This window comes from Culex pipiens, chromosome 3 (genome assembly GCF_016801865.2).
Source record: "Culex pipiens pallens isolate TS chromosome 3, TS_CPP_V2, whole genome shotgun sequence".
NCBI classification, from domain to species: Eukaryota; Metazoa; Arthropoda; class Insecta; order Diptera; family Culicidae; genus Culex; species Culex pipiens.
The window spans coordinates 104,208,674-104,225,324 of NC_068939.1; the positions used below are offsets into that span (position 1 = coordinate 104,208,674).

Below are 16,651 nucleotides of genomic sequence, written 5' to 3' on the forward strand. Positions count from 1 at the left end.
GAGCTAATGATCTAACCATCAGGTTAGTCCGGGGCCAACATTTACTTCCCGTCCGACGGAAGGCGTGATCAGACAAATCTCGTCTCAAAATTTGTCACCGGGACCTTCTGGGATCGAACCCAGGCCGACTGGGTGAGAGGCAACCACGCTTACCCCTACACCACGGTCCAGGCACATAAAATATAAGAAATATTAGTAAAAAAACACACAGCCAAAGTTGACCGCTGACAAAATTGACATTTTTTTAAACATTGGCAAAGCCACATAAAACAAATCAAACTTCCAACCCTAAAATGTTTAGAGTTCTTCTTTTAACTAATGCTTTTAGAGGTCAATAATTGGTTGAAAAATGGATTTTTGGCTAATTTCTTGATTTAAAGCACGCCAAGAGGCAGGCTAACACTATCTAAAAAAAAAATAATGTTCAAACGTCATGTTGGAAATGTTTCTCAAGTCGGTAATTGCCAAATTTTCTTGTACGCTAAACTAAACGAAATGGCTTGGTGCCCTATTTGATTAAAAATACAAAAATGAGCGTTATACAATATACAATTCTAAGTGCACATAAGATTGTGCATTTTTAAGGGTTATTATTTACCCTGCTCCGAAGTAAACGTAAATTATGCTCGTTTGCCGATTTATCTGGAATGACGCAACATTTTTGCAATCTTGTAAAAGCAATTTGTAGGTTTTGTTCAGATCTACAAAATTTCTTACGAAGCTTGCAAAAATATTATATGGTTTTAGAGAAATCGACGGAACAAAAAGTCAAAGTAGTTATGTCACAGATATAACCGGAATGGCGTAGACTACGTAAAGTTTTGATACACTCAACCCCCGGTTGGTCACTTTTTCGTTTGACACTTTTTTAGTTTGTACCTCGTTGGTTGGTCAAAGTCAAACTAAAAAGTGACGAACTGTCACTTTTTACACGGCGCTCACGCACACTATCAAAACAAACGTTTGGTAGTGTGTGTGAACTCCGTGTAAAAAGGGTGTCAAACTAAAAAATGACCCCGTTCGTTTGACAACAGTTGGTGTCAAACCATCGGGGCTTGAGTGTATGTAGACATAAAGTTTTCCATATCTTTATTTTGAAGAATTAGCTAGATGCTTGAAATACTTTCACGGAATAAGATCGTGAATACCCCCGACAAACAGAACTTACACACTCTTAGACTAGTAAACTCAATCGTACCAGTAAACTGTACGTACCGGTTGTTGAAACGGAATTCGTATACCGTAATCTGGGGCGAATCGGGACTACAGTCTGAATAGGGACAGCAGTTTTTAGAGCACTTAAAGCTTTTAAATTTGGAAATGGATGTACACATTTTGTTGGTCTGAGTCTGTTCTAACCGAAACCAACCGGAAAAATCACAATATTGTGCTCCAACATTGTTAAAACTGCTGTCCCAATTCTTCCCATGTGTCCCGATTGACCCCAGTTTACGGTACGATTCGAATTGAATTCCAAATGAGTTGACTTTTACTAGAAAGAGAAAGCAAATCTAATGCGCAGCTGCCATGTGAACATACTTTGAATGTGTTGGTAAATCAACAACATCGAATAGAGGAAGGAAAGAGAAGAACTAAAAACGATTTTTTCGCGAACCGAATGAATGTTTGGTACCAGAACGAGGGGGGGGGGGGGGGCAGAGGGGTTGGGGGCGAGAGCAGCCTCAAAAAGCTGTGCAGTCCATCGCCCCCGAAGACCAAAATTTGTTCCTGAAATTCAAATTGTACGTTATGAATGATGAATATTGCATTCGATCGTAATTTCTCGACTCACGATCGAGATTTCTCGATAGTAAGATTACGACTTACCATCGAAAACGATCTACCATCGACAAATTACGATTTACCATCGAGAAATTACGATCGTAGTTTATAATACCATTTTTTGAATATTTTTTATATAAACGGAATTTCAATTTCAAAAATTTAAAAAAAAATCAAAATTTTAAAAAATTTTAGGAATTTTAAAAATTTCAAAAAATCTTAAAAATTTCATTTTTTTTAAATTAAAAATTTCAAAAGTTTTAAAAATTTCAAAAAAAAACATTTTTTTTTTAAATTTTAAAGTTTTTAAAAAAATTCAAAAAAAAAAGAAATTTTAAAAAATTCAGAAATTCAAAAATTTCAAAAAATTAGAAATTTCAAAAAGTCATTGCTTCTGGCAAAAGTATAAGTTTTTCTTTAAAGTTGAATTTAGTTGAAAAGAAGGGAAAACTCTCTGGTCTAGCAGTACTGTTGCCAAAGGTAAAATTTCCCTTTGATGTAGAATTTTGTCTTATTTACAGAAGGGAAAACTCTCTTGACTGTCTAACTGCGGGCAAAGGTTGAAATTTTGCTTTTAAGTTTGAAGTTTAGTTTTTAGTCCCTTTATTTGTATACTTTAGCAGTTATCCCTAGTAAGGAAAGTTGTTCAAAAGTTTCAAAAGTCTAAAGAAAAATTTCAATTTTAAATTGTTTTTAAATTTTTTAAGTTTAATTTTTTTTATTTTTTAAAATTTTTATATTTTTATATTTTTTCTAAATTTTTTGTTAAATTTTTAAAATTTATGAAATTTCAAAAAAATTTGAATTTTTTGTATTTTTTATAATTTTTGATATTTTGTAAATTTTTAAGTCTATGAAATTTTTGAATTTTTAAAAATTTTATAATTTTTAATTTTTTAATTTTAAATTTTTTAAATCTTTTAAATTTTTTAAATTTTGAAAATGTTTAAATTTTGAAACTCTTGATATTTTTAAAAAAAATAAATTTTTAATACCTGATTTTTTTAAAACACGTATCGAGATTTTCTCGATCGTTAGTCGAAAATTGTCAATGGTAGATCGAGAAATCACAATCAAATGATCTCAATCTACTATCGACAAATTACGACTTACCATCGACAAATTACGATCGTAATATTACGATCGAAAAATCTCGATCGTGAGTAGAGAAATTACCTTGGAAATTACGATCGAAATATTACGATTGAATGCAATAATCACCACGGTAATTATTAAATTTCGCTGCCTCGTCTCGGGCGGGACGGGCGACGGGAAGTAAGGACAACTCCTAAATCCTCACCCCCTTCCTGCTTGTTTGACAACCCAGGTTTAGCCTTCCAGTGGCAACTGGATGGCGCCTTCGCAGACTCGCCACTGGCTGGGGTGAGGGACGGGGGATGAGCGCAACTCCGAAAAGTTGGGAAGTCCTCACCTCACACCCTTCCTCAGAAGATCCAAACGGTCTGGACATCGAGAGGCAACTGGATAACGAGAAGGCGATGCGCGCTTCTTTTGCAGTTCTGGTCCCTTTCTTTCCTGTTGCTGCTGCTCTGGGCCGAGCTTTCCTGCTGCTGCTGCCGGTCCGACGTCTGAGACGTGAATGATAGAATGGGCTCTGAAGCGCGTTTTCGCTACCGACCGGTGTCGGCCGCGGTGCTCGGGTGATTTTCCCCTCAAAATAGGTACTTGACATTCCCGTCCGTGAGTGGGAAGCGCTCATTTTGCTTGCAAAATCTCTGCATTTTAAAAACATTTTAAAACATTGAGTTGTTTCAATAGTTAAACTATTTTTCCAACATTGAAAATTGAATAGCAAATTGCTGAATAATTTTCGAATCGAATGACGCAGTATTCCAGGGCCTTCGGCCCGGGTTTTTGAATGGCACCCCAGAACCTTTGAGTAAGACGTATTCTACGTCAAAAGCGTAACGCCACCGCTTAAAAAGAGGTTTCTCTGCAATGGATGATCGAATTGTTCACCTAGCGCTCACATTCGATTCCAGGACCAAGTTGACTCCGGGTATGGAAATCATACATACATACTAGAGTGTAACAAAAATGACTTTTTGGTGGGCATTCAAGGGTTTGTTCCGGTGGGCATACTAAGCCCAAATCCAAAATATGAGCTTGATTGGACGTAACAGGAGCTGGCGCTCCGCCCTTCAATTTTAAATGGGATTTAACCCGTAAAAAAAGATTTTTTCAAAAATGACACTTTTTGAGGCATTTTGGCCACCAATGCGTTTACCAAAAACATCACTGGCGTGTTGGCCAGATCCTTGCGCATCTTTTGGTATATATAACATTGACATTTGGAGCACCCTGGAGCTCGGTACAGGCCTTCAAAGTTTGGCTTTTTTTCGAAAAATCGGCCCCGGCAAAATCAAATGGCGTCTAGGGCGTCGCGAGGCGCGACGCATATCTTTTTTGCCGGGGCCGATTTTTCGAAAAAATGCCAAACTTTGAAGGCCTGTACCGAGCTCCAGGGTGCTCCAAATGTCAATGTTATATATACCAAAAGATGCGCAAAGATCTGGCCAACACGCCAGTGATGTTTTTGGTAAACGCATTGGTGGCCAAAATGCCTCAAAAAGTGTCATTTTTGAAAAAAACTTTTTTTACGGGTTGAATCCCATTTAAAATTGAAGGGCGGAGCGCCAGCTCCTGTTACGTCCAATCAAGCTCATATTTTGGATTTGGGCTTAGTATGCCCACCGGAACAAACCCTTGAATGCCCGCCAAAAAGTCATTTTTGTTACATTCTAATACATACATACATTACACTGCTTCAAAGTAAACGGGTCAAGAAGCAGCTTTACGAACAGCAGAACTAGGGGAAGAAGAGCTTTTCCTCACCCTCTTTAGCTTGTTTTCGCTACCTCCCATTTGAAATTTCCCTCGAGCGGTTCCTTACGAAGTGCGTATCCACTTAAATCCAAGGCGTATGTGCGTAAAACTGGCTGCAAACTTGTTGGTTACACTACCACAGACTTTTCAGCGCCAACACAGATTTTTCAGCGCTCGAGTCAAAAGCGATAAAGTTTGCAACACGCCAAAATGTGACAGATATCGTGCTTCGTGCACGAAAAACAAAAAACACAGAAAATTAAGCACTGTTTTGCGTAAATTTTAGGTTAAAAATCGAATAAAATTTAAATCTAGGTACTTTTTTTCATCGTGTGTGGTATTTGCAGTGAAAAATGGAGAATGGGAAAAAGTTAAGTTAAAATGGTGAAAACTGAAAGCTGTGCGTTGTGTTTCGCGACAAAGTCAAAATGGTTTTTGGACATATTCTGCGACGAAAATCAGACCGTGAATATTTCCGCGATCATCTCGAAGCATCTTTGGTTCGATGTAAGTATTTTTGCCGCTTCACCGACGATTGGCAGGCTCGGAAAAGTGCTCTTGTTTTTTCGACATTAATTTGACCTGTTTCCGCAGTTGAGGCGCTCGGACCAGTGTTATGTTTGTGCCGAATGTTGGAAGAATGTTTACGATTTCCATCTGTTTTACTGCAAGCTTGAGAAGTTACACTTGGAGACGGGCGATGCCGACTCCAAGACGATCCCGATCACGAACCAACCGGGTAAGTTAGGTGGTTCAGTGGATTGTATGAAACTGGGGTGATTTGGTGCATTTTTTTGCAGCATTCGAGTTTCATCCGATTGATGAGGTCAAGCTTGAACCCCCGGATGAGGATGAATTCGGAGAACCGTCACGGGTTGCTGACACGAGTGGAACCACAAACGTTGCCGATTCGTCGGCAGGTGAGATTGGGGAACCGTCCGTGAAGTTCCGTTCATCTCCGATACCCACGACACGAGTGAAGGCAAGCGATGATGAGCCGACAACATTCAAGACGGAACTGACCGACTCGGATCCGGAAGAAATTGATCCGGATGACTTTCTGGCTGCCGATTTCGACGACGACAACGATGACGATGACTACGAGGAAGAGGTGAAAGAGGTAAAGAAACCGGTTCTGACGAAGAATGGAAAGCGCCGTGGAAGGCCACCGAAGAATGCCGCCCTCAAGCAGGAACCGCTGGATGATTTGTCCGCTTTGTTCGCATCGGATGGTGGAGAGTGCTCGAAGGATGTGGTCAAGAAGCGGAAATATAAGCGTAGGATGAAAATTAAGAAGGAAAGCGACAGCGATGACGATTCCGATTACGACGACGACGACGGAGATAGGCGAAAATCGGGAGGAAAACGGTCCCGAGATGAACGTCTGTTTTCGTACATCACGGAGTTTGTGTGCTATCTATGTCCGGATCGGATCGAGTTTGATCGCTTCCATCACGCCAATCTTCACTATAAGGATTTGCACGGTGAACCGGCGTATTTAAAGTGTCCCAAATGTGACCGCAAATGCTTCACGCCTGGGGGCTTTGTAAATCACATGGAAACGCATGAAGATCCGGAGAAGAACAAGTAGGTCAACAGTAAGCATTATAAGCTATGAGAGTAATTGTTTTTATTTTTCCTAACCAGATGTAAGATTTGCGGCAAAGTCACCGATCAGAAGATCACTCTCAAGAAGCACATGCGTGCTCACCGGGCAGAAATGGAGGAGAAATTCCCGTTCGCCTGTACGCAGTGTCCTCGGCGGTTCGAGTTGGAGCGGGCTCTGACCAAGCACGAGAGATTGCACGGCCGAAAGTTGCACATCGTGAGACGTGAAAAGGGACGCGATGACGAGCTTATTGCATTCTACAAGAAAATCTCGTGCGATATTTGCGACCAGGAGAAGAACGACGGCGTCGAGTATCAAAACTTCTGGGATCTGAAAGTTCACATGTCGGGCGAGCACAACAAGACGCCGTATCTCAAGTGTCCCCTCTGCTCGAAGAAGAACGTGTGTCGCCAGCAGTTGATGGTTCACGTCGACGTGCACGAGAATCCGGATAATTACCGGTAGGTGTTGATTTGCCTTCGAATTACACAATCTACCACCTTGCCTTTTTTTTTCCTTCAGATGCGACATTTGCGGAGAAGTTTTCCAATTTCTTGAGAGACACAAAGTCAAAGCACATGGTCGAGAGCAGGCCGAAAAGAGCGAGAAGAATTATGGTTGTGAGCACTGCGGAAAAATGTTCCGATGTGAGCAGAACCTCAAGAACCACATTGACCGCGTGCACGGCGTTAAGGACGTTACGTGTGACATCTGCCACAAGTCGTGAGTATTCAACTGAACTCTATTATAAACGCTGACATATTTTAACCCGTATTTCATCCCCCAGATTCAGCAAGAAGGCCATCAGCGCCCATCGAAAGTCGGCACACACCGATGAGATGTTCATGTGCGAACAGTGTCCCAAAATGTTCAAGACTCGCTCGGGCCTTGAATCGCACAAGGGCGAACACGATGTCGAGCTCCGGAAACCGGTAAAATGTGAACTTTGTGGAAAAGAGATGCGTAGAGGGGCCAGTTTGGCCAAGCACATGAAGGTCATTCATTCCCAGGAGGATCCGGTGAATTGTAATATGTGCGGCAAGCAGTTCCGCACCAAGTTCCACATGATTCGCCACCGGACAAATACCTGCGCGGCCACGATCGACTCGCGACCGTTCAAATGCGAAGTATGCGGAAAAGGCTTTTCCATGAGATTGACGATGACCGAACACATGACCACGCATACCAGGACGAGTTTGTATCAGTGTGCATTCTGTTTCAAAACATTTGGATACATTTCCAACCTATACAAGCACCGCAAGAAGGCCCACCCGGAAGAATGGCAGGAGGTTCAGGCCCGGCCTGAACAGGGCATCGCGACCGTCATTGAGATGAGAAATTAACGTTAAGAGTTAATGTGTAAAACTTATAACATCATATTATATTTCAAAAGCAAGTACTTGTAAAACATGGTCATGGTCGATTCTTTCCTTTTTTATATTTTCGGCAGGTTATGGTTATATGTATCTCCATCCAAGTTGCCGAATGTTTTGCGTAAATCCTTTACATGAAAGCTGTTGTGGTTCGATTGTCGAAAAACTCATCACTCTACTATCCCCTACCAAAATATTAAAAAAGATAGAATTGACAGTATACATTATTTCATACACGTAGCATTAAACAATAAAGTCGCAATTCAACTAATGCACAAATTATTGTTTTCTCTTGTCGTAAAGGTAAACCGCAAATTCTGATGTTCGTTTTCAGTTAATATTTACTGAAAATTGCACTACTGAAATTTTCAGTTTGTTTTTCGCTGAACATCAGTTAAAATTTGTATGAAGCTGTCAAAGTTTGCTAAAATTTCAGCATGTTTTCATTTACTGAAAATTTCAGTAGTGCAGATTTCAATAAATTTAAGGTGTCTTTCACTTTTGGGGCAATTACTGTCAATGATGGTTCTGAATTCAGGGTCCACAAATAATAAATTAAAATGAAAAAATTATCACTATATATAAAATGCTTCTGCAAACAACACACAGAAACCCATTTTTTGATTGAAACATTCTGAATCAAGATTTGAATGTTTTTCTAAAACAAACATGGCCGCCAAATGGCTGATCGGGAATGATGCCTTCCAGAGCCTTAACTGAATTCAGTCATCAGAAATTGGTGTGTGTAAAGTGTTACGTGATTAAATCAACGCTGGAGCAATTGGTGTCAAAGGACAAGGAGCTAAACATTGGTTTCACATCAAAAGTTCGCGTAAAGAAGCCGAGCAACCCCGAGCTGAAAACGATAGCTGGATACAGCTTACGAGGAGTTGTTCCTTGGGAAATCCCAGAGGACATCAAGGCAGGATTTTGTTTCGAATCGGGACATGCATTCGAGGCCAAATTGCTGGAACGCGACATGCTACATACGGGGAACATGCTCATTAAAAGTGATTTCGGAATTTCTTCAAAAAGCGGAAATCGAATATTTCCAGTAGATATATCTATCTTAGCAAGTTCATTATCGTAAAGTTCAATAGTTTGCAATCATGTATAATTATAGGTTTTGATTAAAATAACAATGTTATTGTAATCTTCCAAAGGGAGGGCGAGTTGTGGTGTACAGCCCTGCTCGAACGTTACGTCAAACAGTTGACGTAACGTCTTAGAGTTTTCATCAGAACATTCTTGAATAAAATCGGTCTCTTTCGACTGCGTCTACCAGCACAACAACACCTCTTTTACTCTCACTCCGATCTCATCTTTACAGTTATATTAACAGGATGGATTGATTGTTTACGCATTATCTTTGGCCCGAGCTTTGGCCCTTTTACATGGTTCAGTTGATCTGGAATAAAATATGACGTTTATGCATTTTTAATTCTGAATCTTTATCATACGCGTATGGGTCTCGAACACACGACCTCAGAATTGGAAGTCCAGTACGCTACTAGCCGAAATCTCTACGATCAGGATTTCGAGTGATCACTTTGCTCTTTAGAGGAAATAATCTTTTACTATAAAATCCGTAGTTACAGTTCAATAGGGCGATCTGCAATTGTAAACAAGCAGTCTATCCCTCTATTACTTGACGTGAACTGTCACTTGAACAATCGCAGATACGCCTTATTGAATTGTTACTCCGGAAATGTGCTTAAGAAGAAGTGATTTGTATTAAAGTGTGATACGCAAAAATTCATGATAAAGTGAATTGAAAGATTTTTTTTAAATAACTGTATTAAAAAAAAGAACGGAAATATTTGAGTAAATGATTGATATATGATAATATATGATTTTCGCCTTTCAAAATATTTCGCATAATGAAAAAAAAACTATCAGAAAAACCAATAAAATTAGAACATTGTTCTAGAAAACCGGAGAAATCCACTTTTTCGTAAAATTCTAACACGTAGCCTTATGGTCGGGACAATTTTGACATGCGTTTTTCTCGGCTTGCTGTTTTAACATATGGGACGGACTCGATTAGAGCGGCAGGTTCATGTTACCGCAAAAGATATTCCAGACTGGACCGTAACAGATTTTTTCGGTTGATGTTCTTGTTAGTTAAAAGACCGGTCGGAAAGCATTAATATTTTTCGAAACATGCTACGCAGAAACAACTACCCGGAGTGCTTCATTTGGTAAGTACAGAGATTCCCCCCTAATGGGCCAACAATCGCGAAGAGATTAGACCAGGGGTGCTCAAAGTTTTTGGAGGCCGGGCCAAATTTGAAGCTCAAATGAGCTTGCGGGCCAAATTAAAAAAAAAGGTTATTGAAAAAAATAAATTACATTATTTTAATTTAAAAGATTTAATTTGCTATTTTAATAAAATTTAAATTCAAAATAATAGAAACCACATAATAACGGTTTTCTATTGGTATCGTTGATTTTATTGTTTCAGGTATTTGAAAAAAACGTTTTCAGCTGAATGTACTTGTGTTTTCAAAAAAATAAATAAAGTTTTGTTTTTATATTTCGAAAATGGTGACATTACCTGTTGAACAATTCATCTAAAAGCGTATTTTTATCTATAAATTAAGTGTGGCTAATGAAAAATCGTTGAGAGCCAGAATTTCAACATTTCAATGGAAAAAAATGTTAGAAAATGTTTTAAGCTTCCGTATAGTTAAACTGCAATCATTATTTTCAAAAAAAAAGATTCGACAAAAAAAAAATTTAGCGAAAAAATTTATTTATTTCATCAAAAATTCACTTAAATTAATTTTTTTAATAAACTCAACTGATTCTTAATGCAATGTAATGCATATTTAATAAATTTCAGCTGATTACACTTACATTTCATTTTTTTTTTAATTTTTGAAGTTTTTTGAAAATATATTTTTGCTCCTTATTTCTGAGCCAATTTTTTTATAATGTTGGAGGGGTGGGTTGATCGACGAAAGCTTTGTGAAATATTTGCAACAAACTTGATCCTCCAATTTCCACATTTTGTCAGCCTGAATCAGTTGGTAGTCAATAAGATTCGTTATATAACTGTAATGAGTTCGAATCCCGAAGGAAGTGCAATGTATTTTTGAGGGTCAGTTCATAAAAGTGTCATTATGACTGCAAATTAATAAAGAAAACTTACATTTTTGCAACTATTACAGAATTCTACCTAAGTCAATCTTGAACTTGTTTTAATATTTCTAAAAATGTTTGATGAAAATTTTGACGATATTTACTAGTTTCACTCACATTGAAACGTATGAAATTGTTTTAATTATAAAATTTTTTGAACACAGTATTTGTATCCTAAAGTGGGGATCAAAATTCGCAATTCGCAATTCGCAATTTTCAGTGTAAGAACGGGCCTTGACCGATCTTATGCACTAGGTTCCCGACGAACACGCACTGCCCTTACACCTACATCTCACCCTTGCTCTGAGTCAGTACGAGCAGCACGCTAGAACACGCTTTGAGTGTTCGTGCCAGGCATGCACACCTTCTTTTCCGGTTACGCATTTTAACTCGGCCGGGGGTGGTACATTACGTAGGGTTTGATGTAAGTATAAGCGCCTAACCATTTATAGTGTGCCTATCAACTTTCATTAAAGCAAAAACTGTTTAATTTTTAGTTTGAAAACAAAAACTAGTTGTTATTTTACTGTGTATTGTTTTCTCCTTAAGTATTTCCTAGTGTTGAGTCGTGTTTATATGTTGCTATTTCTTTTGTCGCGGTGTTTTGTTACAATTTTTGGTCCTAAGCATGTTATAAAAGTTTACCAAAAGTACAATAGTAATATTTGTGTTAAAACTAGTTTTTAAAGAAAAGGGTGAAGATTGAAAACAATGGACAGTGAAAGAAATATACTATTTGAAGAATCAATAGTAAAAGAAAGATATTTATGTATGAAGTAAGAAATTAACAATAGTTAATAAATAGAGTTAACAAAAAAGCTTAGGTTGAATTAGGGCAATTTATAGGGCAGATGAAAAATTATTCAAATAGATAAATAAAGAAAAGGCACATGATAAACAAAATTGACATCGCTGCCAAATTAAGGGAAAGCAGAAAGTATGTTACAGCAGCATCAATTGGTAAAAAAGAGTGAAAAAGTGTTGAGAAATAAGAGAATCAAATGAGTAAAATCGAAATTAAATGCAGGATAGTAAACAGAAGCCGCGTTAGAAAATCAGTGAAACAAAATAAACAGAAGACAGGTGGTAGATGAAATGGAAAGAAGAGAAACCCCGTTGTGCGATGTTTCAGGTACATCCACAGCAGTTGACTCAACATACTGCGAATCAAAACAATACTGTCAACAATCACAAATTAATTCCCTTTCCCACATTGTCGCGCCCCTTTCTTTTAGCCGTCTCGACTTTGACCCTCGCTAGTCAAAGGTTTACGATCCGTTTCCACAGGCCACCAGCTAGGTCATCATGAAGACCAAGCCAACGTGGAGGTAAGAAAATAGGACACTTGCAAGGAACCAGAGCTATACTGTCTTGATCAAGTATGATCTAACAGGACTACGGACGTAGTCAGTGACGCTCCTTCCAGGATGTTCCTCGCCTGAGCGTCAACTGAAGAGGTATCATCAGCATCATTCGCACTTGGCCTGCAAAGTGGGGATCAAAATATTGATAAATAATAAGTTTTATTAACAAAAATAAAAAAGATTAGTATATAAAAGTTTTAAATAAACCTTGATTTTGAAAAAGCATAAAATCACTTTACAAGTGGTCAACGGGCCATTTTACAAGATCTTTCAAAATGGGTCCGCGGGCCACAAAATATCACCTCGCGGGCCACGTTTGGCCCGCGGGCCATACTTTGGTCACCCCTGGATTAGACCAAGCCGACTAAAACTTATACATCATATCTATTGATTTGTCCAAAGACCTTTGCTTTACTGCAATCTTTTTCCCGGAATATTATAATTTTTAAGGGATGCGACGCGGAAAATCATGAATTTCTTTTAAAGCAATCAAAGATTGAAGTTCTGTATTTTCACATCAGATGTATTCTCAACCATAAATGTACATCATTGACATACACACAGACACTTAAGCCGACGACTTGGCGGCGGCAGCGGCAGCCGCAGCCTGGGCCTTCTCCTCGCGGATGCGGTCCTTCTTGAGCACACCGTAGTAGGCCTTCTTGTCGGCCGGCGTCTGGAAGCGACCATGGCCCATCTTCGACGAGGTGTCGATGAACTTGAGCTTGATCTGTTCCAGCGAGGCGCGCTTGGTGTGCGTCAGCAGCGACTTGCGCAGCGTGATGATACGGCGCTTGGCACCGATGCAGCAGCCCTTGATCATTAGGAAGTCCTGATTGATCTCACCGTAGAAGGGGAAGCCTCCCATCGGCGTGATGGTCTTGTCCGTCAGATCGTACTCGGTCGCGGCGCTGTTCTTGACGACCTATGTGAAATGGAAGGGACAAGGAGCTCGGTTTAGTGACGGGGTTTAATCGCGCAGGTTGGCTTTTGGGAAATTGAACTTTGTGCATCAGTCCTATCATTATGTACACACGATTTTTCGTCGAAATGTAGTATATTAAATTGATGTCGGCTACAAAAGGTTTCATCATAAAAGCACAAAGAAAGGTAATTTGGATTGTGAAAGATTTTTACCTTGCCATCCTTGGTGTGGATGCCAGCTCCGATGCGGTAGATCTTCTTGTTGATCTCGGTACGGTGATGGTAACCCTTCTGACCGGCACGGGCGACGGTGAACGCCACACGGGACGGATGCCAGGCACCGATACAAGCGACCTTACGCAGACCCTTGTGCGTCTTGCGGGGCAGCTTCTTGGTGTGCCAACGGCTGGTCACACCCTTGAAACCCTTACCCTTGGTGACGGCAACGCAATCGACCATCTCGTCCTGTCCGAACACATCGGCCACCGGCACGGGCTTCTCCAGGTGCTCCTTGACCCAGTTGACCTTATCCTCGATGGTTCCACCGTTCAGCTGGATCTCGATGATGTGGGCCTTCTTCTGACCTTGCTTGATCAGACGGATCTATTAGAGGAGGAAACAAAGGAAGAAAATTAGCAAATGATCAAGAGCCTCAAGTGGCCCGAAATTTGAATTTCGAGTGGAAAGAAATGTGGCTGGTATGGTTTATCTACGCGGTCACAGCCCAGGGGCTACGCGAAAGATCAGGAATATACCGTCCATCGCCTCCCGAAGGGCAATTTACTCTTCGACATTGAGGAACAGCCGTGCATTGAGTGACAGGGCCGGCCCCCGGTATTTTAGACGGAACCGTCGCCCAGAGGGCAACAGTTCCGCCAAGGTGATGCCGAGTTCAGTATAGAGTCAACAAGTCGTTTGTCTTACCTGCGAGTGCGCGATGACGCGGATGAACTTGCAGTAGCGGATCATCTTCTTAAAGTTGTCCTCGATCGACTTCTTGCCCAGATCGTCGGTCCACTTCTTGGAGGCCTTGGTGAAAGCCTTCTTCTTGCTCACGTGCCTTTATCGAACGGAAGAACGGAACGGAAACATGGTCTTTGAAAAAAACTAACCAGAGAAAGGCCCTCTTCGAGTTCGAGCGGAGAACCGTTTTCTCTCGTCATGGTCACCAGATATTTCCCAGCGAAATGTTGGCTCACATGACCCATTGGAGCTCTCTTACAACGATCGAAGAGCTTTTGTGGGAACTTATTAGTACGAGTTTAATGGGTTTTGAATGCAGCAAGACTTGCAATGACTGAATCAGAAGGAAAGCAGCAGTGAAAGTGTTTCAAACATGGTGTTTTAGACATCTTGCAAAGCAAGAAGATCTTCATCACTTCAAGTCTCGTGTACAAATGTGCGAGTGACGAAATGCCACAGACAATTTCAGATACATACCAGTTCTTGTAGAAACGGCGACGGCACTCCTCGGACAGATGCTGGGCCCAAACGTTGCACAGAGCACGTGGTCCGAACGGGGTCTCGATGTAGCCAACGGCACCGACGATCACGATCGGAGGTGTTTCCAGGATGGTAACAGCCTCTACGACCTCCTTCTTGTTGATCTCTGTGAAAAGTAAATCACTTTTAGGCAACTATTCTCTAATTAATTAAACCAGCTAATTAATATAACTCGTTCGTCAGACAGCCCTAGTTCTAAACTGGTTTGTAATCATGGTTAATCAGAAATAACCGTAAACAAAAATTGATCATCACGTTGAGAGTGCCAGCCAATCCCAGCAACCCGGTAAAACATAACCTCAACCAAAAGAGCAACCCACGCTAAACTCACTTGATCCGGGACGATCGGCCTCGCGCACGATGTGGGTCATACCGGCCTTGTAGGCCAGGTACGCCGTCAGATGGACCGGCTTGGTGGGGTCATCCTTGGGGAAAGCCTTTATGCGGCCCTGGTGGCGCGAGGCGCGCTTCTTGGGGTAGAACGCCATTGAGCCATGACGGGGCGCGGAGAACTTGCGGTGAGACTGTGGAAGGGAGGGCAAGAGAAAGAAAAAGTTAGGTTATGTTTGACGATGAGCACATTTTGAAGGAAAAAACGAGGAAAACTATTGATAAAATTACTTTTTGTATGGATTTATACCGGAAATAGCATTAAGCTACATTTTAAATGTATACAAAAGAACAAATTATGAAAAAAAAACAGAGAAATTGACAATAGATCAAAACCGCGTGGCATTTTTCAACATGACAATTTCCGAATGCTTTAGAACCTATTGAAACGACTAGTAACTACCAATAACTTAACCGAAAAAAGTTTGCCCAACACTTTGAATTCCGTACGCTAACACTTGAAATAATTACAAAGTCCACGTTGTTGAACAACTAAATTACTCACCATTTTGTCTTCGTACACGTCCGACTTCCTCGACGTACAGATACGGAAAAGAAGGACGTTTGGCGTTTCGCTTGAAGGAAGCTTTGCGTCGAATGGTTTTGGATCGCTCAAATTTGACAGCTCTGTTCGGGACCGGGAGCTCGGTCACAGCGTCGCTACAACTTCGAAGCGTGGAAAAGAAGGTGTGCTACACGCTTCGGTCGAAATTCATAATTTTATATTTTTTAAATATTTCTGTCAGAAAATAGGGTGCCTAAAGCCCTATGTAAATTTTTATGTACACTCAAACCCCGATGGTTTGACACCAACCATTGTCAAACGAACGGGGTCACTTTTTAGTTTGACACCCCTTTTACACGGAGTTCACACAAACTACCAAACGTTTGTTTTGATAGTGTGCGTGAGCGCCGTGTAAAATGTGACAGTTCGTCACTTTTTAGTTTGACTTTGACCAACCAACGGGGTACAAACTAAAAAAGTGTCAAACGAAAAAGTGACCAACCACCGGTGGTTGAGTGTTTTGCGCGTATTGAGAAAAAAAAAAACAGTTTTGGTGATTTTCTTGTAGGGGTCTCAAAGATAGGAGCGCAAGCGTATTTCAAATTCATCGCAGCAACCGTGTAGATTTCAACTTTCCATTGCTGTCACATTTTTACAAATGTTAAGATAAATGTCGGTTTCCGTATCAGGTCGGATGGGGGCAGAACGCGAGCGTGTTCACCAGTGGCCACCTGTTTCCGGTTCCGGAGTGACCAACCTGGGTTAGAGGATATCGGCATTACTACAGATAATAATCTTTTGCAATTCCATGATGTTTTATTTGTCGCACATTCCGGAAGTGTCCTCCAGTGGCCACGGGTAACCGGTTCCGGAGCTTAATATCCAACATGACGAGTTTCTAGCTAGAACTTTATTGGAACCGTTTTTGTGGTACCAAGGAACCGGTTCCGGATTGGCCACAGTTGGCTGGAACCGATTTCAAACTATCAGGGGCTGTATGTAGTGTACCTATGTAATGATTTACAAAAAAAAATCCGGTTGAAAAAATGGGCCCACTGTTGATTTTGTTTCAAAAGCTGTAAAAATCATGTTTTAGTATATTCCACGGGTTCCACTTTGGAAAAATTATCTATACGGGAGCTTAAAGTTGAGGTAATAACCCGTCAAATGCAAAAGCAATCCGCTAGGTGTTATCGTTTCGGAGATACAG

The 16,651-nt window shown here is 40.5% G+C and overlaps 2 protein-coding genes across 2 annotated transcripts; one reads left to right on the forward strand and one right to left on the reverse strand.

Moving 5' to 3' along the window:
• The first annotated feature begins 4,949 nt into the window (after window positions 1-4,949).
• On the forward strand, window positions 4,950-7,808 carry LOC120427943 (zinc finger protein 14 homolog). The gene is made up of 6 exons (XM_039592888.2): window positions 4,950-5,136; window positions 5,224-5,368; window positions 5,430-6,216; window positions 6,277-6,699; window positions 6,761-6,961; window positions 7,026-7,808. Exons 1-6 carry the CDS (start codon window positions 5,011-5,013, stop codon window positions 7,579-7,581), a joined length of 2,238 nt encoding a protein of 745 aa, XP_039448822.1. The 5' UTR covers window positions 4,950-5,010; the 3' UTR covers window positions 7,582-7,808.
• Window positions 7,809-12,621: 4,813 nt separating this feature from the next.
• LOC120427950 (60S ribosomal protein L3) lies at window positions 12,622-15,558 on the reverse strand. Its single transcript, XM_039592900.2, has 6 exons — window positions 15,442-15,558; window positions 14,878-15,070; window positions 14,484-14,652; window positions 13,968-14,103; window positions 13,257-13,646; window positions 12,622-13,044 (listed from the first exon to the last, which is right to left on the reverse strand). The coding sequence occupies exons 1-6, from the start codon at window positions 15,442-15,444 to the stop codon at window positions 12,688-12,690; spliced, it is 1,248 nt and encodes a 415-aa protein (XP_039448834.1). The 5' UTR covers window positions 15,445-15,558; the 3' UTR covers window positions 12,622-12,687.
• Window positions 15,559-16,651: the final 1,093 nt, after the last annotated feature.

Bases quoted from the DNA above. Each gene is read 5' to 3' on its own strand.
- LOC120427950 (XM_039592900.2), bottom strand. The intron at 14,104-14,483 runs GTATGTATCTGA...CGTTCGATAAAG, and splicing joins CGCCGTTTCTACAAGAACTG to GCACGTGAGCAAGAAGAAGG. The intron at 13,045-13,256 runs GTAAAAATCTTT...CATTTCACATAG, and splicing joins TCCACACCAAGGATGGCAAG to GTCGTCAAGAACAGCGCCGC.
- LOC120427943 (XM_039592888.2), top strand. From the start codon at position 5,011: ATGGTGAAAACTGAAAGCTGTGCGTTGTGTTTCGCGACAAAGTCAAAA. The intron at 5,137-5,223 runs GTAAGTATTTTT...CTGTTTCCGCAG, and splicing joins CGAAGCATCTTTGGTTCGAT to TTGAGGCGCTCGGACCAGTG. The intron at 6,217-6,276 runs GTAGGTCAACAG...TTTCCTAACCAG, and splicing joins GAAGATCCGGAGAAGAACAA to ATGTAAGATTTGCGGCAAAG.